This window comes from Pseudophryne corroboree, chromosome 5, assembly GCF_028390025.1.
Source record: "Pseudophryne corroboree isolate aPseCor3 chromosome 5, aPseCor3.hap2, whole genome shotgun sequence".
In the NCBI taxonomy this organism is placed as follows: Eukaryota; Metazoa; Chordata; class Amphibia; order Anura; family Myobatrachidae; genus Pseudophryne; species Pseudophryne corroboree.
The window spans coordinates 408,087,107-408,113,120 of record NC_086448.1 but is presented as its reverse complement, the minus strand read 5'-3'; the positions used below and the strand labels follow the sequence as shown (position 1 = coordinate 408,113,120).

At 46.1% G+C, this 26,014-nt stretch overlaps 1 protein-coding gene across 1 annotated transcript in view; it reads right to left on the bottom strand.

The window, feature by feature from the left end:
- Positions 1 to 9,323: 9,323 nt before the first annotated feature.
- The window catches only part of ATPSCKMT (ATP synthase c subunit lysine N-methyltransferase), a 153,048-nt gene continuing 136,357 nt past the window's right edge, over positions 9,324 to 26,014 (bottom strand). Inside the window, exon 5 of the mRNA XM_063922763.1 lies at positions 9,324 to 9,589. Within this exon, the coding sequence (XP_063778833.1) occupies positions 9,398 to 9,589 (192 nt within the window). The 3' untranslated portion in view covers positions 9,324 to 9,397. The remainder of the gene's footprint in view (positions 9,590 to 26,014) is intronic.

The following is a 26,014-nucleotide window of genomic DNA, read 5'->3' as shown; positions in this document are numbered from 1 at the left end:
TAATGTGATCAGGAGCAGAGAGACCAGCCTTCACATAAGCATGTGCAATCACCATTCTAATCCATCTGGCCAGAGTTTGCTTATGAGCAGGCCAGCCACGTTTGTGAAAGCCAAACAAAACAAAGAGAGAATCAGATTTTAGAACAGAAGCAGTTCTCTTCACATAGATACGGAGAGCCCTTACCACATCCAAAGACCGCTCTTTGGGAGACAAATCAGGAGAGACAAAGGCCGGAACCACAATCTCCTGATTAAGGTGGAACGAAGAAACCACCTTAGGTAAATATCCGGGACGAGTCCTAAGAACCGCCCGGTCACGGTGAAAAATCAGATATGGGGAACTACAAGACAAGGCACCCAGATCCGACACTCTTCTAGCAGAGGCAATAGCCAGTAAGAACACCACCTTAAGGGAAAGCCACTTAAGGTCAGCTGAACCAAGAGGTTCAAATGGAGGCTCCTGCAACGCCTCCAAAACCACCGACAAGTCCCAAGGAGCCACAGGCGGGACATAGGGAGGTTGGATACGCAACACACCCTGAGTGAAAGTATGAACATCAGGTAAAGTCGCACTTTTTCTTTGAAACCACACCGACAAGGCAGAAACATGAACCTTGAGGGAGGCCAGACGCAGGCCTAAATCTAGGCCTTGCTGCAGAAAAGCCAAAAGTTTGGCTGTACTAAACTTGGAAGCGTCATAATTGTTAGATGCGCACCAAACAAAGTAGGAATGCCAGACCCTATGATAAATCTGAGCAGAAGCCGGTTTCCGGGCCCGCAACATAGTTTTAATGACCCCTTCAGAAAACCCCTTAGCCCTCAAGACGGAAGCTTCAAAAGCCACGCCGTCAAAGATAGCCGGGCTAGGTCCTGGTAGACATAAGGGCCCTGAATGAGGAGGTCTGGGCATTGTGGAAGTAGAATTGGACGCTCTGACGATAGGCCCTGCAGGTCTGAGAACCAGTGCCGTCTGGGCCACGCTGGAGCTATGAGAAGCATATTTCCTTTTTCTTGCTTGAACTTCCGAATTACCCTGGGCAGGAGTGACACCGGATGGAACACATACGGCAGCCGAAACCTCCACGGCACCACCAGCGCATCCATGAATGCTGCTTGAGGATCCCTTGTCCTTGCTCCGAAGACCGGAACCTTGTGATTGTGTCGAGACGCCATCAGATACACGTCTGGAAGACCCCACTTTTCCACGAGGAGTTGAAAGACTTCTGGATGGAGGCCCCACTCGCCGGCATGCACGTCCTGACGACTGAGAAAGTCCGCTTCCCAATTCAGGACTCCCGGAATGAATATTGCCGATATGGCCGGTAGATGGCGTTCCGCCCAACGTAGAATCCGTGAGACTTCCTTCATTGCCAAACGGCTTCGAGTGCCGCCTTGATGATTTATGTAAGCCACTGTGGTGGCGTTGTCCGACTGTACTTGAACAGGACGGTTCTGAATTAAATGCTGGGCCAGGTTCAACGCATTGAAGACCGCCCGCAATTCCAGAATGTTGATCAAGAGGAGAGATTCCTCCTTGGTCCACCGACCCTGAAGGGAGTGTTGCTCCAGCACCGTGCCCCAACCTCTTAGACTGGCATCTGTCGTCAACAGGACCCAGTTGGATATCCAGAAGGGACGACCCCTGCACAATTGTTGGTCCCGGAGCCACCAGTGTAACGACAGACGGACCTCCGGAGTCAAGAGGATCAGTTGAGATCTGATCCGGTGAGGCAGGCCGTCCCACTTGGCTAGAATCAGCCTCTGGAGGGGGCGAGAATGGAATTGAGCATACTCCACCATGTCGAATGCTGATACCATTAGGCCCAGCACCTGCATTGACGAATGTATCGACACTTGCGGACGAGTCTTCAGGACTTTCTCCTGAGACAAGAACAACCTCTGGTTGTGAGTGTCCAACAACGCTCCCAGGTGCACCATGCTCTGAGCAGGGACCAGGGAGGATTTCTTCCAGTTGATGAGCCACCTGTGGGCTTGAAGAAACCGGACCGTCATATCCAGATGACGCAGGAGAAGATCTGGGGAATTTGCCAGGATTAACAAGTCGTCCAGATACGGCAGTATCCTGACCCCTTGACGGCGGAGTACCACCGTCATACCTTTTGTGAAGACTCGTGGAGCCGTTGTTAAACCAAAAGGTAACGCCCGAAAGTGGTAATGTAGGTTGCCAATAGCGAACCTCAGGTATTGTTGATGTGACACTGCTATAGGAATATGCAGGTAAGCATCCTGTATGTCCAGGGAGACCATGTAGTCCCCAGGTTCCAAGGCCAGAACTATACAGCGAACGGTTTCCATACGGAACTTGGAAACCTTCCCAAACCTGTTCAATGCCTTGAGGTTGAGAATGGGCCGGGAGGACCCACTCGGTTTCGGGACTAGAAACAGCGGAGAATCGTACTCCCGGCCCCTCTGAGCAAGAGGCACCTGTACTATGACTCCTGTATCCAGGAGGGTCTGTACCATCGAGTGTAGAGTCTTTGCCTTTGTCTGGTCCAAAGGGACGCCTGTCTGGCAAAATCGATGAAGGGGTCGGTATTTGAAGGCTATGGCGTAACATCGAGTGACGACTTCCCGTACCCAGGCATCTGAAGTGGTCTTCAACCATTCCTGGGTATACCCTAGAAACCGGCCCCCCACCCTGGGATCCCCCAGGGGGAGGCCCGCCCCGTCATGCGGCAGGCTTATCGGTCTTGGCAGCTGGCTGACGGGCAGCCCAGGCTCTTTTGGGCTTCGGCTTACCAGGTTTGGAAGTGCGTGCCCGCTTATGGTACGCCTGACCTTTTGCTTTACCTGAAGGACGAAAGGGGAGAAAGGACGTACCTTTAGCCTTCGACACAGAAGGAGCGGTATTAGGCAGACAGGCAGTTTTGGCAGTAGCCAAGTCAGCCACAATCTTATGTAAGTCCTCCCCAAAACAGAATATCTCCCTTGAAAGGGAATACCTCCAGGGTTTTTCTAGAGTCCAGATCCACAGACCAGGATCTCAGCCATAATATCCGTCGAGCCAGGACTGACGTAGTAGAGGCCTTGGCTGCTAGGATACCGGCATCAGAAGCCGCCTCTTTAATATATCGAGAAGCTGTGACAATATATGACAAGCATTGTCTAGCATGGTCAGAAGAGATTTCAGCTTCTAACTCCAAGGCCCATGCTTCAATAGCCTCTGCAGCCCATGTAGCTGCAATAGTGGGCATTTGTGCAGCACCCGTGATGGTTGAAATCGCTTTTAGACAACCCTCCACACGTTTATCCGTAGGCTCTTTTAGAGACGTGACGGTAGTGACAGGTAGAGCTGAGGAAACCAAAATCCTAGCCACATGTGAGTCGACTGGAGGAAGCGTTTCCCAATTTTTAGACAGCTCTGGCGCGAGGGGGATAGCGAGCCAGCATCTACTTTTGAGGCACAAACTTCGTACCCGGGTTTTTCCAGGGTTCCTGACATATATCCACTAGGTGGTCAGAGTGAGGTAAAACTTGCTTAACCACCTTCTGACGCTTGAACCTATCTGGTTTCTTAGGAGGGACGGATGGCTCGTGATCATCCGTAATCTGCAGAATTAACTTAATAGCCTCCAAAAGATCAGGAACATCCACATGTGAACTACCCTCCCCATCAGCCATATCTGAGTCAGAACCTGAGGGGTCAGTAAATGTGCCGTCTTCATTAGACGAGGTGTCAGTGACAGCAGTGGATTGTGAGGAGATAAGCGCTCGCTTAGAGGACCTCTTGGACTTAAGCGAGCGCTGGTCAGACTTTTAGTAGTAAAGGACTGGTTCAACTTCTTTAATTGAGCAGATAAATCGTCCGCCCACGGCGGGTTAGCTGCAGGGACCATATACGGTTGTACCGGCATTGGGGGTCTCATAGGGGGAGTTAGTTTATGAACTAGCGTATGCAGAAGCGTGGAAAAAGCGGCCCATGGTGGGTCAGTATATGCCTCTGTTGCCACAGTCCCACTGGGGGGCAAGGAGCCCCCAGAACCAGAGCCAACAGCTGCTATATTCTCCTCATATGGCCCCGTGGCGTCAGCAACACCGGCAGTGTGTTCAGCCCCAGAACAGTTACCCTCAGAAGCAGACATGATATAACTTGCAGTATGAGGTTAACACAGAGTACAATTATCAGCAGCACTATACCTCTGAACCCAAACCCTTGCGCAGTGTAGTCAGCACTAGCAGAGATAAAGGAGAGATATGGTGACTAAATCACAGAGAAAAATACGTAATACAGTATATCTTTGTGAAAATCCTATATTAGATAACACCTGACGCACCAAGCCCCCTCAGGTTATGGAATATAGGGATAGCAGGTTGAGTGAAAGACACGAAATGGACACCACTCAGCTATCAAATGCACACACAGAAAGTCACAGTTTGTACAATTCAGAGGTTATTACTGACAATAATACTGCACTGGACTAGCTTACACAGCTATATAACAATAGATATAACAGTACACAGTAAGTACTGGATGTATATCACAGGGTAATTGTACTATAAAACCCTGACTAAGTGCACTCTTTCTTAACAATCACTGTCTAAAAAGGCAGGTAGAATACTTAAGTGTCATGGTTAGAAGGTTGGAGGAGATTTTAAACTAGGAGCTTGGGGGGAGGGTTTAGCTAGAAACTACAGGTTATGCAGTGAGAATAGTGGGGATGGCGGTAGTAAACGAAATGGGGGAGAAGTTGGGGGGAGGGTAAGAGCAGGCGGTAAGGTTACTAACATGGGTACTAAAAGAAATTTTACCAAAGCACTAACCAATGACGATTACAGGTGAAAGATGTCCCTAACGCAAGGGAAAATACTTATCTTAGTTGTATGTATGTAAACGCCAGAAGCATTACTGGTAAAAAGGGTGAACTAGAAATACTTGCAGCAAGCAAACAGTATGATATTATAGGCATTACTGAAACTTGGTGGGACGAATCTCATGATTGGACAGTCAATCTAGAGGGCTATACACTGTTTAGGAGAGACAGACTAAATAAAAAGGGTGGAGGGGTGTGTCTTTACGTAAAGCCGTTTTTAAAACCTGATATACGGGAAGATATTCAGGAGGGGACTGTAGACACTGTCGAGACATTATGGGTAGAAATTGCATGCGGGGAAAAAGGAATAAAAAAGTTAGTATTGGGTGTATGCTATAGGCCGCCTGGTATCAACGCATCTGATGAGGAATTGTTACTAAAGCAAATTGAAAGAGCAGCAGGAGTAGGAGACATAGTAGTGATGGGAGATTTTAACTATCCAGAGATAAACTGGAAAAACGATTCATGTGATACTGCTAGGGGCAATATGTTTTTAAACACACTTAATGATAACTACTTAGTTCAACTAATTGAGGAACCAACTAGGTACAATGCAATCTTAGACCTGGTATTAACAAACAATGGGGATTTGGTATCAGGTATTATAGTAGGGGAACCCATAGGAAACAGCGACCACAATATGGTCACATTCAATATCAGTTTCCATAAACAGCCCTATACTGGCTCAACTAGGACTCTAAACTTTAGCAAAGCAAATTTTGAAAAGATGAGGGTATTTTTCAGGGATATTGAATGGGAAGGTTTGTTTTTAGGAAAAAATACTACGGAGAAATAGGAGGTACTAAAATTCCTGCTAGCTAAAAATACACTCAAATTTATTCCTACGAGCAACAAAAAAAGGAATAAAAATCCTAAACCGATGTGGCTTAACAAAAAGATTAAGGAATTTATGAGCAAGAAAAGGCGAGCATTTAAAAAATACAAATCTGACGGGGAAGCAGAGTCATTTCAGCACTATAAGGAATGTAACAAAATATGCAAAAAGGAAATAAGAGCGGCTAAAGTAGAAACTGAAAAACTAGTAGCAAAGGAAAGCAAAGCGAATCCCAAAAAATTCTTTAAATACATTAATAGCAAGATATTAAAGAAGGAGAGTATAGGCCCTTTAAAAGACAAGTTGGGAGTCTTAAGCAAAAATGATAATGACATAGCGAACACACTAAATGAGTTTTTTTTCAACAGTATTTACTAGAGAGGACCCAATTCAGGGACTAACATATAATTTCAATAATGAGAATATCCCACTGATAGGTACTTATTTAAGCGAGGAAGTAGTCTGTGACCGATTAAAACATTTAAAGATTAATAAGTCACCAGGTCCCGATGGTATTCACCCAAGGGTTCTAATGGAGCTACATTCTGAACTTGCAAAACCGCTATTTTTGATCTTTAAGGATTCAGTAATATCAGGTATGGTTCCCAAAGACTGGCGTATAGCGGAAGTAGTGCCTATATTCAAAAAGAGAAGTAAAGCTGAACCAGGTAATTATAGACCAGTTAGTCTTACATCTATAGTGGGGAAAGTATTGGAAGGTATTCTAAGAGACAGTATTCAGAAGTTCCTTGAAGTCAATAAGGTCATTAAAAGGAATCAACATGGGTTTATGAAGGACAGATCCTGTCAAACCAACTTACTTGGCTTTTATGAAACAGTAAGCGCAAACCTAGATCAGGGTAAAGAGGTGGATGTAATCTTTTTAGAATTTGCCAAAGCGTTCGATACTGTACCACACACAAGACTTATCTACAAGCTACAAGAATCAGGGCTAGGAAGCACAATATGCACTTGGGCCAAAAACTGGTTAGATAATAGGGAGCAGCGCGTTGTGGTTAATGGATCTTTTTCAACTTGGACTGAAGTACTAAGTGGTGTGCCGCAAGGCTCAGTATTAGGACCGCTATTGTTCAATATTTTCATTAACGACCTAACAGAAGGTCTAGGGAGCATGGTGTCAATTTTTGCAGATGATACCAACTTGTGTAAAGTTATAAATGAGGAGTGGGATGCTGAGTCGCTTCAGAATAACTTAGTTAAATTAGAAGCTTGGGCAGCAAAATGGAGAATGCGCTTCAATACAGACAAGTGTAAGGTAATGCACTGTGGTAACAAGAACAAAAATAACACCTACCTACTAAATGGGGTAAAATTAGGGGATTCTGTACTGGAAAAGGACTTAGGTGTCCTCATAGATAGCAAACTAAGCAGTAGTACCCAAAGTAGGACTGCAGCAAAGAAGGCTAATAAGATATTAGCATGCATAAAACGGGGAATTGATGCTAGGGACGAGAGTATTATACTCCCGTTATATAAATCACTTGTGAGGCCACACCTTGAATACTGTGTACAATTCTGGGCACCTTACTACAAAAAGGATATCCTGGAGCTAGAAAAGGTTCAAAGGCGGGCGACCAAACTAATTAAGGGTATGGAGAAGCTGGAATACAAGGAAAGGCTTGCAAGACTAGGCATGTTTATACTGGAAAAGAGGAGATCAAGAGGGGACATGATCAACATTTACAAATATATAAGGGGACAATATACAGATCTTGCGCAGGACCTGTTTTTGGTTAGATCAACACAGAGAACTCGTGGACACTCGCTCAGGTTAGAGGAGAGGAGATTCCACACAATACGGCGTAAAGGCTATTTTACGGTAAGGACGATACGTGTTTGGAATTCCCTGCCTGAAGGAGTTGTAATGGCCAACTCAGTCAACACCTTTAAAAATGGGTTAGATAAATTCCTAATGGATAAGGATATCAGGGTTACGGGGCATAGTCACGCACTATGGTTATTATTGAAAAGAGGGGTTAATCGGAACGGCAGTCAGCAACTTCAGTCAAAATTTTATACAAAATAATCGTGCATAGGAGACCACAAATAGGTTGAACCCGATGGACAATTGTCTTTTTTCAACCTTAGATACTATGTTACTATGTAATGGCACAGCGCTGACAACCAGGCGGCTTTACATAGGAGGATTTGCCCAAGCAGTCCCAGGAACAGTGAGCTGAGGGATAATGGCGCCGCAGACACTGACAGGGGACAGGAAAATACAGATATGCAGCTCCAGGGCGGGAACACTTGCTAGAAATGGCACCCTCGGGCTGGGGGAGGGGCTTCAGGTCTAAGCCTTATTACCTCTGCTGGCAAAACCACCGGGTACTGTGGGCGATATAAGAATTGGTTTAGAGAGAAAACCTGACCTGCGCCCATGCCCTGGTGATCTAGTGGGATCGCCTGTATCCACAGTGTCCACCGGCAGCGCGCGCGGCCCGCCTCCCACTGACCACGCAGGATTGCGATGAAGACCGGATCCCGCAAGCGGGACCCACTTACCACCTCCCGAAGCACGGCCACGCGATCCTGGAGAGCCCCAGCCGTGTGTGTCTAACGTGAAGAAAACCGGAGCCTCCGCTGTAGGTACCCGGCAACCAGGGCTCGGGAGTGTACAGCGCCGCTGGGGAGAGCTGGAGCTGCAGCAGTGAATGTCACAAGACATTTACCACCGCTGCTGCCCTTGAAGTCTTCACTTTTCACCTCATAAAAAGCTTTTCTTAGGGCTGCTTGGAGCAGCCCCTCTGTTAAGTGCCTGCTTACTGCAGCACCAACTTACAAAACTGAGCTCCTGTGCTGGGAGGCGGGGTGATATAGGAGGCGGCGCTGTGCATTCTGGGAACAGTCAAAGCTTTGAGCCTGTTGGTGCCTCGGATCAAGATCCTACTCTACACCCCATTGTCCAATCCTTGTGGAGCCCAGTGTACCCCGCAGCAGAAAGAAGGGTAGGTATATCCACTGATACAGATGGAGCCCGTCTGTGGCGCGCCTATCTCTGCGTCTAGGGCGTGCGTGCGTCTGTAACGCACCCCATTCACTAGAATGAGCGTCTCTGTGCGCTCACGGATCGCCTAGTCACGCCGGGAGCGCTCGTATGTGATGGAGCCGCACTACATGATTGCGGCTTCATCTGTATGGTGTGTTTAGGTACCTGGTAAGGCGAATAGTGTGTTTTTATTAGTTGTGGAGGTGCTCCCTGGAGAGTATAGGAGTACAAATTATTGAAACACAGTAAGAACATATTACTAATACTTGTGTAAACTGTCTGCAAGGAATCCCTTAACATGAACAGTGGGAGTGCAACAACGCGGTCACATAGGCACAGCTGATAACGGTTACATGAACAGTAGATCTGCATATTTTGTAGTTAGTAAACCTGTAACACTTATGTCTCACTGGCTTTGCAAAAAAAATTGGTAAATTCTTATATTAGCTTCATTTATTTCATGAAGCATCCATTTCATTGCACAATAAAATATTTGTATGTAGCACATACAGAGGAGAATATTGTTAGGCGTATGCTATTTATCAAAGATGTTTACTACAAAACTTTAACATATACTGTACTTTTATTGATGTAAAAAAAAAAACTACATGGAGAACACACTTATGAAACAAAGCAGAAACTCAAATTAAATTCTCCACTGTTTGATACTTTACTGAAAAGTGAAAATTGTACTGTTATAGTCTCTAACATAAAATGTAATTATATTTTCTCATGTTCATCTGTTACAGAAATATTTGATTTCTTTAATGTCTCCCAGTCGTATACCCACACAGTGTCTACTCCTTCTCCATATATGTGATCCGGGACCCAATGTGGAAATGGAAAACGACAGGCAACAACTCTGGCAGTGACATCTAATTCTATTTGAAGCTTCTGTTCCAACAGAGACATCTAGAGACACACAACAAATCTTTATTGTTCAAGTCTGAAATACCATTCTTTCTTCAAAGGAGACAAAACAGTATATGAGTTCAGATATTATCTTATAAAAGTTGACAGATTTCTTAAGTAATTATTTCTCATTTTAATGTGACTGTTATTTAACATAATGATACACATATAATGATATACATATGCGCTGATATACTGTATGCAATATATAAATATCACCCACACAAACATGAAGAACGGCACTAGGAAAAATGCGGTAGCATAGCATTTCACATGCAGATTCAGCCGCACACACTTAATATACAGATGTGTCCTCTTATATCCTTGTTGCAGTCATGCTAAACAGCCCTTGAAGTCATGCTGGAACTCGGTAGCGACATTTGCGGACAGAGTGTGTGTTTACCCACAGGAGGAAGTCTGTACATTCCATGTAGTAGATGTGCAATTACATGCAAAGCCTTTAATCCCTTAACTGTTTTTTAACTGTATAAACCCGTTTTAAGTGGTCCAATATGATTTCTTAGTAATGGTGGGATATGATCAATCAACATAGATTGCAAAGAGAATAAAAGATGTACTTGTTTCAAGAAAAAGTGGGGTATAAAGCTAGTTTTACCAACATAGTAATAGCGAGAAGTGTAAATTGCATATTTTGTCAAATAGATTAAATTTTGCTTAATCAGAACATACTTATTGTTGTGAGAATTATAATCCCAAATTAGTTACCAATTGCTATTGCGGCTTTCTAATCGACAATTTATGAAACTAGTAAACACTACACCTTTCTTAACCATTGTTTAACCATAGCAGCATAATCCATGCTACATTATGATTTATCTGTATTAATGGTACTATCATAATGGTTTTCTTATGCTCTCATATGTAATTTAAGAGTAGAAATCATGGATTGTATAGAGAGGTCACTGTATAAAGGTGGATGTATTTTTTGTCACTTGGGAAAGAAATATTGACATAATTTCTGATGCACTGAAATTCAAGGTATGGCAATGCTTTTGTAATAATACTATGTGGTAAAAAAAATAAAAATAGGATTACTGGGCTCGGAGGTTCCCATATAACTTACTCCTGGGTAGAACCTTTCTATGGACCTGCTTGCCAGCTGACTTAGATTAAAACTGTGAGAGCAGCTCATTAAAACAATAGGATAAATATTATTTATATGAGCACCGAAAATCTATACAGACAGGGTTGGAAAGTTATGTGACGTTAATGTCTACGTTAAACTGATCTTTTATTTGTACCTGCTATCTAATTTCTTCAGTAACTGCTAAAAGATGCTTTAACCAATTAAATGCATAAGGATCGTGTTTATAACCTTATATAGACATAATTTATTATTTATTTATTTATTAATTAACAGTTTCTTATATAGCGTAGCAAATTCCATTGTGCTTTACAATTGGAAGTAACAATGATATAATAAAACTGGGTAATAACAAACAGTCATAGAGGTAGGAAAACCCTGCACGCAAGCTTACAATCTATAGGGAAATAGGCATTGGTACACAAGGATAGATGCTATCTATTGCATAGTTGTCCACCAGATTGCAAAGTTTCTTGGTGGGCTGTATGATATGTTCACACAGCAATGATGAACTGCGGTCAGGAGGAAGAGAAAGTGAAGAATAAGAAGACGTGAGGATATGTGTGGACTGTGCAGAGTGGATGTAATTTGATAGGAAAGTTTATGAAAGATATGTGGGCGGTTATGGAATTTGATACGACTGAAGAGGTGAGTTTTCAGGAAACGCTTAAAGGTTTGGAGACTAGAGGATAGTCTTATTGTGCATGGTAGGGCATTCCACAGAGTGGGTGTAGCCCAAAGAAAGTCCTGTAATCGTGAGTGGGAGCAAGTAATGAGTATGGATGACGCAGATCTTGTGAAGAGCGAAGAGGTCGGGTTGGGAGATATTTTGAGATAGCGAAGTGATGTACATTGGTGTAGTTTGGTTGATTGCCTTGTGTGTGAGTAAAAGTATTTTATACTGAATATGGTAGAATACAGGTAGCCAATGGAGGGACTGACAAAGTGGATCTGCAGACGATGAACGTCTAGCGAGGAAGATTAGCCTCGCAGCTGCATTCAGAATGGATTGTAGTGAGTTAGGAGACTATTGCAGTAACCAGTGCGGGAGATAATGAGAGCATGGATTAGCGTTTTAGCAGTGTCTTGTGTAAGGAATGGTCGTATTTTGGATGTTTTTTTAGAAGCATGTAACATGATTTTGAGACAGATTGAATGTGGGGAAAAAAGGACAGATCAGAGTCAAGGATGACACCTAGGCAGCGAGCTTGTGGGGTAGGGCTGATTGCCGAGTTTTCAACAGTGATTGAGACATCAGGTTAGTAACTACTATTGGCCGGTGGAAATATAATTAACTCTGTCTGGGAGATACACTTTGTGGGTTGTCAGAGCCTGCATCAGCACAGGGTCAACTGAAAGAAAATTGAGTTAACGTGCGTACACACGGTGCGATGGGCTGTCGCGACCGATACTGACTATATTGTGCTCCGAGGCATGTAGTCAGTATCGGCCCCGCCTGCACACACTATATTTTCCTGCTATGCCGACCCGCGGGACTGCGCATCAGCATCACAAGCTTATACACACGGTGCGATATGGACTATATAGTCCATATCCCACGGAAAATCGCACCGTGTATATGCACCTTTAGGTGCACTGCAGAGTAGCCAACTACCCACTGGACCCGTGCACGGACAGTATTTTTTTCCCTGATTTATCCAGCCAGATTGTGCAGATTGGGTACGGGGTTCCTGGATACTACTGTTTATTGAAAATCCCAAGAGAAGTTAAGACTACTTAAAGCTGAGTATAACCAAATGCTTATTGATAAACAATTCATTCATATTAGAATAAAGCAATATTGTATTGTTATATTGTGTGCCTGTCGCTAACTCTATGCACCTAAAGAATCTGTTTTTCCAATGGTTACAAATGTGCACCTACATTTTCTCTTTTTTTTCTATGTGGAACTACAATTCTCAGCATGATAGCGCCTCTCATTATGTTTAGAATTAGGGTGTGCATCCAAGGTCCCTGATAAAGTCAGTTATTTACCTAAAAACATTAAGCTGTATTCTATGTTGGACTAAGTACGCTATTGGCGCACTGAGTACCGTAAGGGTACGCACCTAGCGTAGCGGACGCTAGGCCGTGGGCGCGACGCACGAGCGACACGCACGCTCACAGAATGTTACACAGTAACCCTTAGTAACCACACACCTTAAGGGTATGCTTTACACTTTAAACCTTGGCAATGAAATACTATAACGATGTAATGCTTATTAACCTGGATTATGTGAGAAGCTGCTTGAGCGATTGAGACGCTCAGAAAACCCTTTACAGTAACTAGTGAAAACACAAGACCTGGTTAGGATACAAAAACCACTCAGGCTCTAACACCCAGTGGATAATTCTATTTGAGTAAAAAGGGGAAAAACAGTACAGCTTATACACTACAAAACTAACATAAAAATCTAAACAGAATAACGAGAAATAATATGAACAATAGCGAACGATCGCAAACACAAGGAAACAGAATGAGTACACAATGAGAACAAATGGCAAACAGAAAGGATAACAAAATGGCTACAGAGAAACTTACACACGTGGGAATGATTCGCAAGCGCGTCCTGGATCCAGCCCTCAGCATTCAAAAAGAAAGCCTTTTGGAGAGAGTCTTGTGTGTCAAAGCCTGTTGCAAGCTATATTTATTCACTAGCTCAAGACATAATACAATAGACACTGTGTGCTCTCTTTCCATTGGTTAGGGGGTGGGACATGTACTGCACCGGGGATCATTGGTTAGTTCAAGAAGTGGGCGATGGCTAGGACTTGTTAGTATTCTAAATTCCTCTCTGTCTGGTTATATTGTGGAAAGCTATTGTTTTGGATCTTCCAAACAAACTCTGTTCCTAGATATTGTTCATGCTTGGTTATGTCTCTTACAGTTGAGACAATGGCAACTCAGCACTCATTATTCTGGAGAGAAACCTGGCCCTATTCATAAACAAAGGTGTAGGCCCTCTTCATAGAATCTCAAAGCTTAGTGTAAATAAGGCCATTGTATCTGAGTCTGTGGGAAATTTATGTGTGAATTCCATTCTCATCATCTCCTCATTTGTAATATATTTTAAATACAATTTTATATCTATTTTCTACTTCTGCACATAACTATGCGCAGGAATATGCGAATCTTTCCTAACTATCATAGGAATATTACCCTTAAAATACCCTACAGCTGGATACTAGACACTACCTTTCAACCTTTATCTGACCCTTCCTATCATGTAAAGAAGAATCTCTCTGTTCCAGGAACCATTTACACCAAACATACTTGCTGACATTGTTTAGGGGAATATTATCTATAAAACACACTATATGGGTTAAATATGTTGCGATCGAGTCGCCCGCTAGACGCTCACAAACTCTACCGTAAATGCGCATACCACGCGCCAAAGCGCACGGCCGTAGAAGCTCCATTACGCAAAGTGCGAATATGCGTACGCACGGCAGAGCGTGTGCACGCGCAGCGGGCATGTGCATGGGGTTAGTACAAGGCATGTGAATCATGATATTTTTCGACTTTGACATCCCCCATCCCCATATACTATATATTACAACTAGAATCAGTCATTATTGGTGAGCGCTTTTCAGAGATTTCAGGCAAAATCTGGTGACTTCCAGTATTGCTCCATCCTGTTGGTACTACACTGCCTGCTGATAAGAATCATCATTGTGTCATCTAATATTCATTGGCTCCTGTTACATATAGGGACGGATGTAATGGATTGCAAGACGGCCGGAGCTCCGAGACTCTGGACGAAATTGTACGTTTTTTTAAAGCTGCAAACGTTTAAAAGGCAAAACCACGTTGGGTTTGCCTTGTAAATGTTTACTGCTTTAAAAAAAAATTACGAGTTCGGCCAGACTCTCAAAGCTCTGGCCGTCTCGCAATCCATTACATCCGGCCCCATAGACTGTTTCTTCCACAGAGACTACATTATGTTGTGCTTGGCACTCTTCGCAAATCCCTGTGTTGATCACATTCACCAGCCCTGCTGTACATTGTGCCCTATCATATCTATTTTATCATAAAGTGTTCAATAAACAAGTTCCATTTTACTATCTATGAGCAGAGATCTCATTAAACATCCAAGCTTCCATCATACGGCTTGCAGGCATATATAAACCTTGGACCCTACTCCGAATCCTGACAAATCCTAGACACTGGCAAAAGGTAAATATCAGAAACCACTGATGCTCTGGAACCAATGTTTAGGACTAAACAAAGTTTTGTGACTAATGTTAAAAACATCAGTACTACCAATGTTTACTTTCAATGTCCCATCTCCAATCCATAGCCTTCCTCTTTACCAGCTGACTAGACAATTTATTATTGCAAGTAGACTGATCATATCATAATCCTTCAAATAGATTTGAGTAGGAATAATACTAGAATATTAGCAAAAATAAGATTTTACTTACCGGTAAATCTATTTCTCGTAGTCCGTAGTGGATGCTGGGGACTCCGTAAGGACCATGGGGGAGAGCGGGCTCCGCAGGAGACTGGGCACTCTAAAGAAAGATTTAGTACTATCTGGTGTGCACTGGCTCCTCCCTCTATGCCCCTCCTCCAGACCTCAGTTAAGGAAACTGTGCCCGGAAGAGCTGACATTACAAGGAAAGGATTTTGGAATCCAGGGTAAGACTCATACCAGCCACACCAATCACACCGTATAACTCGTGATAAACTTACCCAGTTAACAGTATGAACAATAACAGAGCATCAGATAAACCCTGATGCAACTATAACATAACCCTTATTTAAGCAATAACTATATACAAGCACTGCAGAAAAAGTCCGCACTTGGGACGGGCGCCCAGCATCCACTACGGACTACGAGAAATAGATTTACCGGTAAGTAAAATCTTATTTTCTCTAACGTCCTAGTGGATGCTGGGGACTCCGTAAGGACCATGGGGATTATACCAAAGCTCCCAAACGGGCGGGAGAGTGCGGATGACTCTGCAGCACCGAATGGGCAAACACAAGGTCCTCCTCAGCCAGGGTATCAAACTTCTAGAATTTTGCAAATGTGTTTGAACCCGACCAAGTAGCAGCTCGGAAAAGCTGTAATGCTGAGACCCCTCGGGCAGCCGCCCAAGAAGAGCCCACCTTCCTTGTGGAATGGGCCTTCACTGATTTTGGATGCGGCAATCCTGCCGCAGAATGAGCCTGCTGAATCGTGTTACAGATCCAGCGAGCAATAGCTTGCTTTGAAGCAGGAGCACCCACTTTGTTGGAAGCATACAGGATAAACAGTGAGTCAGTCTTCCTGACCCCAGCCGTTCTGGTTACATAATTCTTCAAAGCCCGGACTACGTCAAGCAACTTGGAATCTTCCAAGTCACAAGTAGCCGCAGTCACCACAATAGGTTGGTTCAAATGAAAAGATGACACCACCTTTTGCAGAAATTGCGGACGAGTCCGCAATTCTGCCCTGTCCATCTGGAAAACCAGATAGGGGCTTTTACATGACAAAGCCGCCAATTCTGACACACGCCTAGTCGGAGCTAAGGCCAACAGCATGACCACTTTCCACGTGAGATACTTTAGCTCCACAGTCTTAAATGGCTCAAACCAGTGGGATTTCAGGAAACCCAACACCACGTTAAGATCCCAAAGTGCCACTGGTGGCACAAAAGGGCGCTGAATATGCAGCACTCCCTTAACAAACGTCTGAACCTCAGGCAGTGAAGCCAGTTCACTTTGAAAGAAAATGGATAGGGCCGAAATCTGGACCTGTATGGACCCTAATTTTAGGCCCATAGTCACTCCTGACTGTAGGAAGTGCAGGAATCGACCCAGCTGGAATTCTTCTGTAGGGCCTTCCTGGCCTCACACCAGCACATATTTTCGCCATATACGGTGATAATGCTTTGCTGTCACGTCCTTCCTAGCCTTTATCAGCGTAGGAATAACTTCCTCCGGAATGCCTTTTTCCGCTAGGATCCGGTGTTCAACCGCCATGCCGTCAAACGCAGCCGCGGTAAGTCTTGGAATAGACAGGGCCCTTGTTGCAACAGGTCCTGTCTGAGAGACAGAGGCCATGGGTCCTCTGTGAGCATTTCTTGCAGTTCCGGGTACCAAGTCCTTCATGGCCAATCCGGAACAATGAGTATTGTTCTCACTCCTCTTTTTCTTACAATTCTCAGCACCTTTGGTATGGGAGGAAGAGGAGGAAACACATAGACCGACTGGAACACCCACGGTGTTACTAGTGCGTCCACAGCTATCGCCTGAGGGTCCCTTGACCTGGCGCAATACCATTTTAGCTTTTTGTCGAGGCGGGACGCCATCATGTCCACCTGTGGCAGTTCCCGTCGATTTGCAATCTGCGTGAAGACTTCTTGGTGAAGTCCCCACTCTCCCGGGTGGAGGTCGTGCCTGCTGAGGAAGTCTGCTTCCCAGTTGTCCACTCCCGGAATGAACACTGCTGACAGTGTGCTTACGTGATTCTCCGCCCAGCGAAGAATTCTGGTGGCTTCTACCAGCGCCACCCTGCTCCTTGTGCCGCCTTGGCGGTTTACATGAGCCATTGCGGTGATATTGTCTGACTGGATCAGAACCGGTTGGTCGCGAAGCAGGGTCTCCGCTTGACTTAGGGCGTTGTATATGGCCTCCAGGATATTGATGTGAAGGCAAGTCTCCTGCCTTGACCACAGCCCTTGGAAATTTCTTCCCTGTGTGACTGCCCCCCACCCTCGGAGGCTTGCATCCGTGGTCACCAGGACCCAGTCCTGAATGCCGAATCTGCGACCTTCGAGAAGGTGAGCACTCTGCAGTCACCACAGGAGAGACACCCTTGCTCTGGGGGATAGGGTGATTAACCGATGCATCCGAAGATGTGATCCGGACCACTTATCCAGTAAGTCCCATTGGAAGGTATGGAACCTGCCGAAGGGAATGGCCTCGTATGATGCCACCCTCCTTCCCAGGACTCGAGTGCAGTGATGCACTGACACCTGTTTTAGTTTTAATAGATTCCTGACCAGTGTCACGAGCTCCTGAGCTCTCTCTATCGGGAGATAAACCTTTTTCTGGACTGTGTCTAGGATCATGCCTAGGAGAGGCAGATGAGCTGTAAGAACCAACTGCGACTTTGGAATATATAGAATCCAGCCGTGTTGCCGTTTCACTTCCAGAGAAAGTGATACGCTGTTCAGCAACTGCTCTCTTGATCTCGCTTTTATGAGGAGATCATCCAAGTACGTGATAATAGTGACACCTTGCTTCCGCAGGAGCACCATCATTTCCGCCATTACCTTGGTGAATATTCTCAAGGCCGTGGAGAGACCAAACGGCAACGTTTGAAATTGGTAATGACCATCCCGTACCGCAATTCTGAGGTACGCCTGATGAGGTGGATAAATGGGGACATGAAGGAATGCATCCTTTATGTCCCGAGTCACCATAAAATCTCCCCCTTTCAGGCTTGCAATCACCGCTCTTAGCGATTTCAACTTGAACTTGAACCCTTTCAGGTATATGTTCAGGGATTTTAAATTCAATATGGGTCCGACCGAACCGTCTGGTTTCGGGACTACAACATGGTCGAATAATAACCCCCTCCTTGTTGAAGGAGGGGAACCTTGACCACCACCTGTTGAAGATACAATTTATGAATTGCAGTTAACACGGTTTCCCTCTCGTGGGGGGAAGCCGGCAGGTCCGTCGGTGAGCGGGCATCTTCTCAAAGTCCAGCTTGTATCCCTGAGACACAATATCTATTGCCCAGGGATCTAACAGGGAGTGAACCCACTTGTGGCTGAACTTACGAAGGCGTGCCCCCACCGGGCCTAGCTCCGCCTGTGGAGCCCCAGCGACATGCGGTGGATTTTTGTAGAGGCCGGGGAGGACTTCTGTACCTGGGAATTAGCTGTGTTGTGCAGCTTCTTTCCTCTGCCCCCGCCTCTGGCAAGAAAGGACGCACCTCGGACTTTCTTGTTTCTTTATTCGAAAGGCTGCATTTGATAATGTCGTGCTTTCCTAGGCTGTGCAGGAATATACGGCAAAATATCAGAATTACCAGCTATAGCTGTGGAGACCAGGTCCGAGAACCCTTCTCCACACAATCCTCAGCCTTCCAAATGCCTCTTAAGTCGGCATCATCTGTCCATTGCATATTCTACAGGACACGTCAAGCAGAAATCGACATAGCTTTGACTCTAGGACCCAGTATACTCATGTCTCTTTGGGCATGTTTAATATATATATATACCTATCACTTAAGACAGCATCTTTAATATATATATATTTATATATATATACATATATATATATATATATATATATATATATATCTATATGCATACTAGGGTCTCAATCTCTGCTGATAAGGTACCTGTCCACGCTGCCACAGCGCTATAAACCCATGCCGACACAATCGCCGGTCTGAGTAGTATACTAGAATGTGCACGCTATCTGCAGGATCCCTGAGAATAGCTAGTGCTACCTTCTGGGCAAACGGGACACCCTAGGGGAAGATTCCCATCACATCCTGGCCCTAGTGGGGAAAGGATACTGCTTGAGAATTTTTTGTGGGAAGCTGCAGTCTCTTGTCTGGAGTTTCCCGCTCTTTTTCCTCATGAGAGGAGGGAAATTTACCTCAGCTTTCTTCCCCTTAACATGTGTACCCTTGTGTCAGGGACAAATGAGTCATCAGTGATATGCAACTCCTCTTTTATTACAATAATCATATATTGAATACCTTTCAGCCATTTTGGCTGTAACTTTGCATTATCGTAGTCGACACTGGAGCCAAACTCTGTGTCGATATCAGTGTTTATTATTTTGGATAGTGAGCATTGTGAGACTCTGAAGGTCTCTGTGACATAGGGACAGACATGGGTAGATTTCCTGTCTGTTCTCTAATCTTTTGTGCAATAAATTTACCTCAGCACTTACACATATCCAAACAGGTGTCGGCGTTGTCGACGGAGACACCCTCTCACACACATATTTGCCCTATCTCCTCCTTAGGGGAGCCTTTTACCTCAGACATGTCGACACACACGTACCGACACACCACACACACAGGGGATGCTCTATTTGAAGACAGTTCCCCCACAAGGCCCTTTGGAGAGACAGAGAGAGACTATGCCAGCACACACCCCAGCGCTATATGACCCAGGAATCACACAGTAACTTAGTGTTAACCCAGTAGCTGCTGTATATATTGTTTTTGCACCAAATTTATATGCCCCCCCTCTCTTTTTACCCTCTTCTATTGCAGGGGAGAGCCTGGGGAGCTTCTCTCAGCGGATCTGTGGAGAGAAAATGGCGCTGGTGAGTGCTGAGGAAGAAGGCCCCGCCCCCTCAGCGGCGGGCTTCTGTCCCGTTTCTGTGTAAAAATAATGGCGGGGGCTCGTACATATATACAGTGCCTGACTGTATATATGTATAATTTTGCCAAAAGGTATCTTAATTGCTGCCCAGGGCGCCCCCCCCCTGCGCCCTGCACCCTACAGTGACCGGAGTGTGCGGTGTGCTGTGGGAGCAATGGCGCACAGCTGCAGTGCTGTGCGCTACCTTAAGTGAAGACAGGAGTCTTCAGCCGCTGATTTCGATGTCTTCATGCTTCTGCTGCTTCTGTTCTTCTGGCTCTGCGAGGGGGACGGCGGCGCGGCTCCGGGAACGGACGATCAAGGTTAGGTACCTGTGTTCGATCCCTCTGGAGCTAATGGTGTCCAGTAGCCTAAGAAGCGCTACCTAGCTGCCGTGAGTAGGTTTGCTTCTCTCCCCTCAGTCCCTCGTAGCAGAGAGTCTGTTGCCAGCAGAAGCTCTCTGAAAATAAAAAACCTAACAAAATACTTTCTCTAACGTCCTAAGTGGATGCTGGGGACTCCGTCAGGACCATGGGGAATAGCGGCTCCGCAGGAGACAGGGCACAAAAATAAAGCTTTAGGATTAGGTGGTGTGTACTGGCTCCTCCCCCTATGACCCTCCTCCAAGCCTCAGTTAGGTTTTTGTGCCCGTCCGAGCAGGGTGCAATCTAGGTGGCTCTCTTAAAGAGCTGCTTAGAAAAAGTTTTTTAGGTTTTTTATTTTCAGTGAGTCCTGCTGGCAACAGGCTCACTGCATCGAGGGACTTAGGGGAGAGAATTTCAACTCACCTGCGTGCAGGATGGATTGGATTCTTAGGCTACTGGACACCATTAGCTCCAGAGGGAGTCGGAACACAGGTCTCACCCTGGGGTTCGTCCCGGAGCCGCGCCGCCGACCCCCCTTACAGATGCTGAAGATTGAAGGTCCGGAAACAGGCGGCAGAAGGCTCTTCAGTCTTCATGAAGGTAGCGCACAGCACTGCAGCTGTGCGCCATTGTTGTCACACACTTCACACCAAGCGGTCACGGAGGGTGAGGGCGCTGCTGGGGGCGCCCTGGGCAGCAATATTTTAATACCTTATGGCAAAAGAATACATCACATATAGCCATTAAGGCTATATGTATGTATTTAACCCATGCCAGTTATCTAAAACTACGGGAGGAAAGGCCGCCGAAATAGGGGGCGGGGCTTATTCTCCTCAGCACACAGCGCCATTTTCCTGCTCAGCTCCGCTGTGAGGAAGGCTCCCAGGACTCTCCCCTGCACTGCACTACAGAAACAGGGTAAAACAGAGAGGGGGGGCATTTTTTGGCGATATATTGGATATATTTAAGCTGCTATAAGGAACAACACTTATATAAGGTTGTTCCCATATATATTATAGCGCTTGGGTGTGTGCTGGCAAACTCTCCCTCTGTCTCCCCAAAGGGCTAGTGGGGTCCTGTCTTCGATAAGAGCATTCCCTGTGTGTCTGCTGTGTGTCGGTACGTGTGTGTCGACATGTATGAGGACGATGTTGGCGTGGAGGCAGAGCAATTGCCGATAATGGTGATGTCACCCCCCAGGGAGTCGACACCGGAATGGATGGCTTTGTTTATGGAATTACGTGATAATGTCAGCACATTACAAAAATCAGTTGACGACATGAGACGGCCGGCAAACCAGTTAGTACCTGCCCAGGCGTCTCAGACACCGTCAGGGGCTGTAAAGCGCCCTTTACCTCAGTCGGTCGACACAGACCCAGACACAGACACTGAATCTAGTGTCGACGGTGATGAAACAAACGTATTTTCAAGTAGGGCCACACGTTATATGATCACGGCAATGAAGGAGGCTTTGCATATCTCTGATGCTGCAAGTACCACAAAAAGGGGTATTATGTGGGGGGTGAAAAAACTACCTGTAGTTTTTCCTGAATCAGAGGAATTAAATGATGTATGTGATGAAGCGTGGGTTAACCCAGATAGAAAAATGCTAATTTCAAAAAAGTTATTAGCATTATACCCTTTCCCGCCAGAGGTTAGGGCGCGCTGGGAAACACCCCCTAGGGTGGATAAGGCGCTCACACGCTTATCAAAACAAGTGGCGTTACCGTCTCCTGATACGGCCGCCCTCAGGGATCCAGCGGATAGGAGACTGGAAACTACCCTAAAAAGTATATACACACATACTGGTGTTATACTGCGACCAGCCATCGCCTCAGCCTGGATGTGCAGTGCTGGGGTCGTCTGGTTGGATTCCCTGACTGAAAATATTGATACCCTGGATAGGGACAGTATTTTATTGACTATAGAGCAATTAAAGGATGCTTTCCTTTATATGCGAGATGCGCAGAGAGATATTTGCACTCTGGCATCGAGAGTAAATGCGATGTCCATATCTGCCAGAAGGAGTTTATGGACGCGACAGTGGTCAGGTGATGCGGATTCCAAACGACATATAGAAGTATTGCCGTATAAAGGGGAGGAATTATTTGGCGTCGGTCTATCGGATCTGGTGGCCACGGCAACTGCCGGAAAATCCACTTTTTTACCTCAGACCCCCTCCCAACAGAAAAAGACACCGTCTTTTCAGCCGCAGTCCTTTCGGTCCTATAAGAACAAGCGGACAAAAGGACAGTCATATCTGCCTCGGGGCAGAGGAAGGGGTAAGAGAGGGCAGCAAGCAGCCCCTGCCCAGGAACAGAAGCCCTCCCAGGGTTCTGCAAAGCCCTCAGCATGACGCTGGGGCCTTACAAGCGGACTCAGGAGCGGTGGGGGGTCGACTCAAGAATTTCAGCGCACAGTGGGCTTGCTCACAGGTGGACCCCTGGATTCTGCAGGTAGTATCTCAGGGTTACAGGTTGGAATTCGAGAAGTCTCCCCCTCGCCGGTTCCTAAAGTCTGCTTTGCCAACGTCTCCCTCAGACAGGGCGACGGTATTGGAAGCCATTCACAAGCTGTTTTCTCAGCAGGTGATAGTCAAGGTACCCCTCCTACAACAGGGTATTACTCCACGCTATTTGTGGTACCGAAGCCGGACGGCTCGGTAAGACCTATTCTAAATCTGAAATCTTTGAACCTGTACATACAAAAATTCAAGTTCAAGATGGAGTCACTCAGAGCAGTGATAGCGAATCTGGAAGAAGGGGACTTTATGGTGTCCCTGGACATAAAGGATGCTTACCTGCATGTTCCAATTTGCCCTTCACATCAAGGGTACCTCAGGTTCGTGGTGCAAAACTGTCATTATCAGTTTCAGACGCTGCCGTTTGGATTGTCCACGGCACCTCGGGTCTTTACCAAGGTAATGGCCGAAATGATGATCCTTCTACGAAGAAGAGGCGTATTAATTATCCCTTACTTGGACGATCTCCTGATAAGGGCAAGGTCCAGAGAACAGCTGGAAGACGGAGTAGCACTAACCCAACTAGTGCTGCAACAACACGGGTGGATTCTGAATTTTCCAAAATCTCAGTTGACCCCGACGACACGTCTGCTGTTCCTGGGAATGATTCTGGACACGGTTCAGAAAAAGGTGTTTCTTCCGGAGGAGAAAGCCAGGGAGTTATCCGAACTTGTCAGGAACCTCCTAAAACCAGGGACAGTGTCTGTGCTTCAATGCACAAGAGTCCTGGGAAAGATGGTGGCTTCTTACGAAGCGATTCCATTCGGCAGATTCCACGCACAAACTTTTCAGTGGGATCTGCTGGACAAATGGTCCGGATCGCATCTGCAGATGCATCAGCGGATAACCTTATCGCCACGGACAAGGGTGTCTCTTCTGTGGTGGTTGCAGAGTGCTCATCTGTTAGAGGGCCGCAGATTCGGCATACAGGACTGGGTCCTGGTGACCACGGATGCCAGTCTGAGAGGCTGGGGAGCGGTCACACAGGGAAGAAACTTCCAGGGAGTATGGTCAAGCCTGGAGATGTCTCTTCACATAAATATACTGGAGCTAAGAGCGATTTACAATGCTCTAAGTCTGGCAAAACCCCTGCTTCAGGGTCAGCCGGTGTTGATCCAGTCGGACAACATCACGGCAGTCGCCCACGTAAACAGACAGGGCGGCACAAGAAGCAGGACAGCAATGGCAGAAGCTGCAAGGATTCTTCGCTGGGCGGAAGATCATGTGATAGCACTGTCAGCAGTATTCATTCCGGGAGTGGACAACTGGGAAGCAGACTTCCTCAGCAGACACGATCTACACCCGGGAGAGTGGGGACTTCATCCAGAAGTCTTCCACATGATTGTGAACCGTTGGGAAAAACCAATGGTGGATATGATGGCGTCCCGCCTCAACAAAAAACTGGACAGGTATTGCGCCAGGTCAAGAGATCCTCAGGCAATAGCTGTGGACGCTCTGGTAACACCGTGGGTGTTCCAGTCAGTGTATGTGTTCCCTCCTCTGCCTCTCATACCAAAAGTACTGAGAATTATACGGCAAAAGGGAGTAAGAACGATACTAGTGGCTCCGGATTGGCAAAGAAGAACTTGGTACCCGGAACTTCAAGAGATGCTCACGGAGGATCCGTGGCCTCTACCTCTAAGACGGGACCTGCTTCAGCAGGGACCGTGTCTATTCCAAGACTTACCGCGGCTGCGTTTGACGGCATGGCGGTTGAACGCCGAATTCTAAGGGAAAAAGGCATTCCGGAAGAGGTCATTCCTACACTGGTAAAAGCCAGGAAGGAGGTGACTGCACAACATTATCACCGCATTTGGAGAAAATATGTTGCGTGGTGTGAGGCCAGGAAGGCCCCCACGGAGGAATTTCAACTGGGTCGATTCCTACATTTCCTGCAAACAGGATTGTCTATGGGCCTCAAATTGGGGTCCATTAAGGTTCAAATTTCGGCCCTGTCGATTTTCTTCCAGAAAGAATTGGCTTCAGTTCCTGAAGTCCAGACTTTTGTAAAAGGAGTACTACATATACAGCCCCCGGTTGTGCCCCCAGTGGCACCGTGGGATCTTAATGTAGTCTTGGATTTTCTCAAATCCCATTGGTTTGAGCCGCTCAAATCGGTGGAGTTGAAGTATCTTACATGGAAAGTAACCATGCTACTGGCCCTGGCTTCAGCCAGGAGAGTATCAGAATTGGCGGCCTTATCATATAAGAGCCCATATCTGATTTTCCATACGGACAGGGCAGAACTGCGGACGCGTCCTCATTTTCTGCCTAAGGTGGTGTCAGCGTTTCACCTGAACCAGCCTATTGTGGTGCCTGCGGCTACTAACGAGTTGGAGGATTCCAAGTTGTTGGACGTGGTCCGGGCATTGAAAATATATATTTCAAGAACGGCGGGAGTCAGAAAGTCTGACTCACTGTTTATATTGTATGCACCCAACAAGATGGGTGCTCCTGCTTCTAAGCAGACGATTGCTCGTTGGATTTGTAGCACAATTCAACTTGCACATTCTGTGGCAGGCTTGCCACAACCTAAATCTGTCAAGGCCCATTCCACAAGGAAAGTGGGCTCATCCTGGGCGGCTGCCCGGGGAGTCTCGGCATTACAACTCTGCCGAGCTGCTACTTGGTCAGGGGCAAACACGTTTGCAAAATTCTACAAATTTGATACCCTGGCTGAGGAGGACCTTGAGTTCTCTCATTCGGTGCTGCAGAGTCATCCGCACTCTCCCGCCCGTTTGGGAGCTTTGGTATAATCCCCATGGTCCTGACGGAGTCCCCAGCATCCACTTAGGACGTTAGAGAAAATAAGAATTTACTTACCGATAATTCTATTTCTCGTAGTCCGTAGTGGATGCTGGGCGCCCATCCCAAGTGCGGATTGTCTGCAATACTTGTACATAGTTATTGTTACAAAAAAATCGGGTTATTTGTTGTGAGCCGTCTGTTCAGAGGCTCCTACGTTTGTCATACTATTAACTGGGTTCAGATCACAAGTTATATGGTGTGATTGGTGTGGCTGGTATGAGTCTTACCCGGGGTTCAATATCCTTCCTTATTGTGTACGCTCGTCCGGGCACAGTATCCTAACTGAGGCTTGGAGGAGG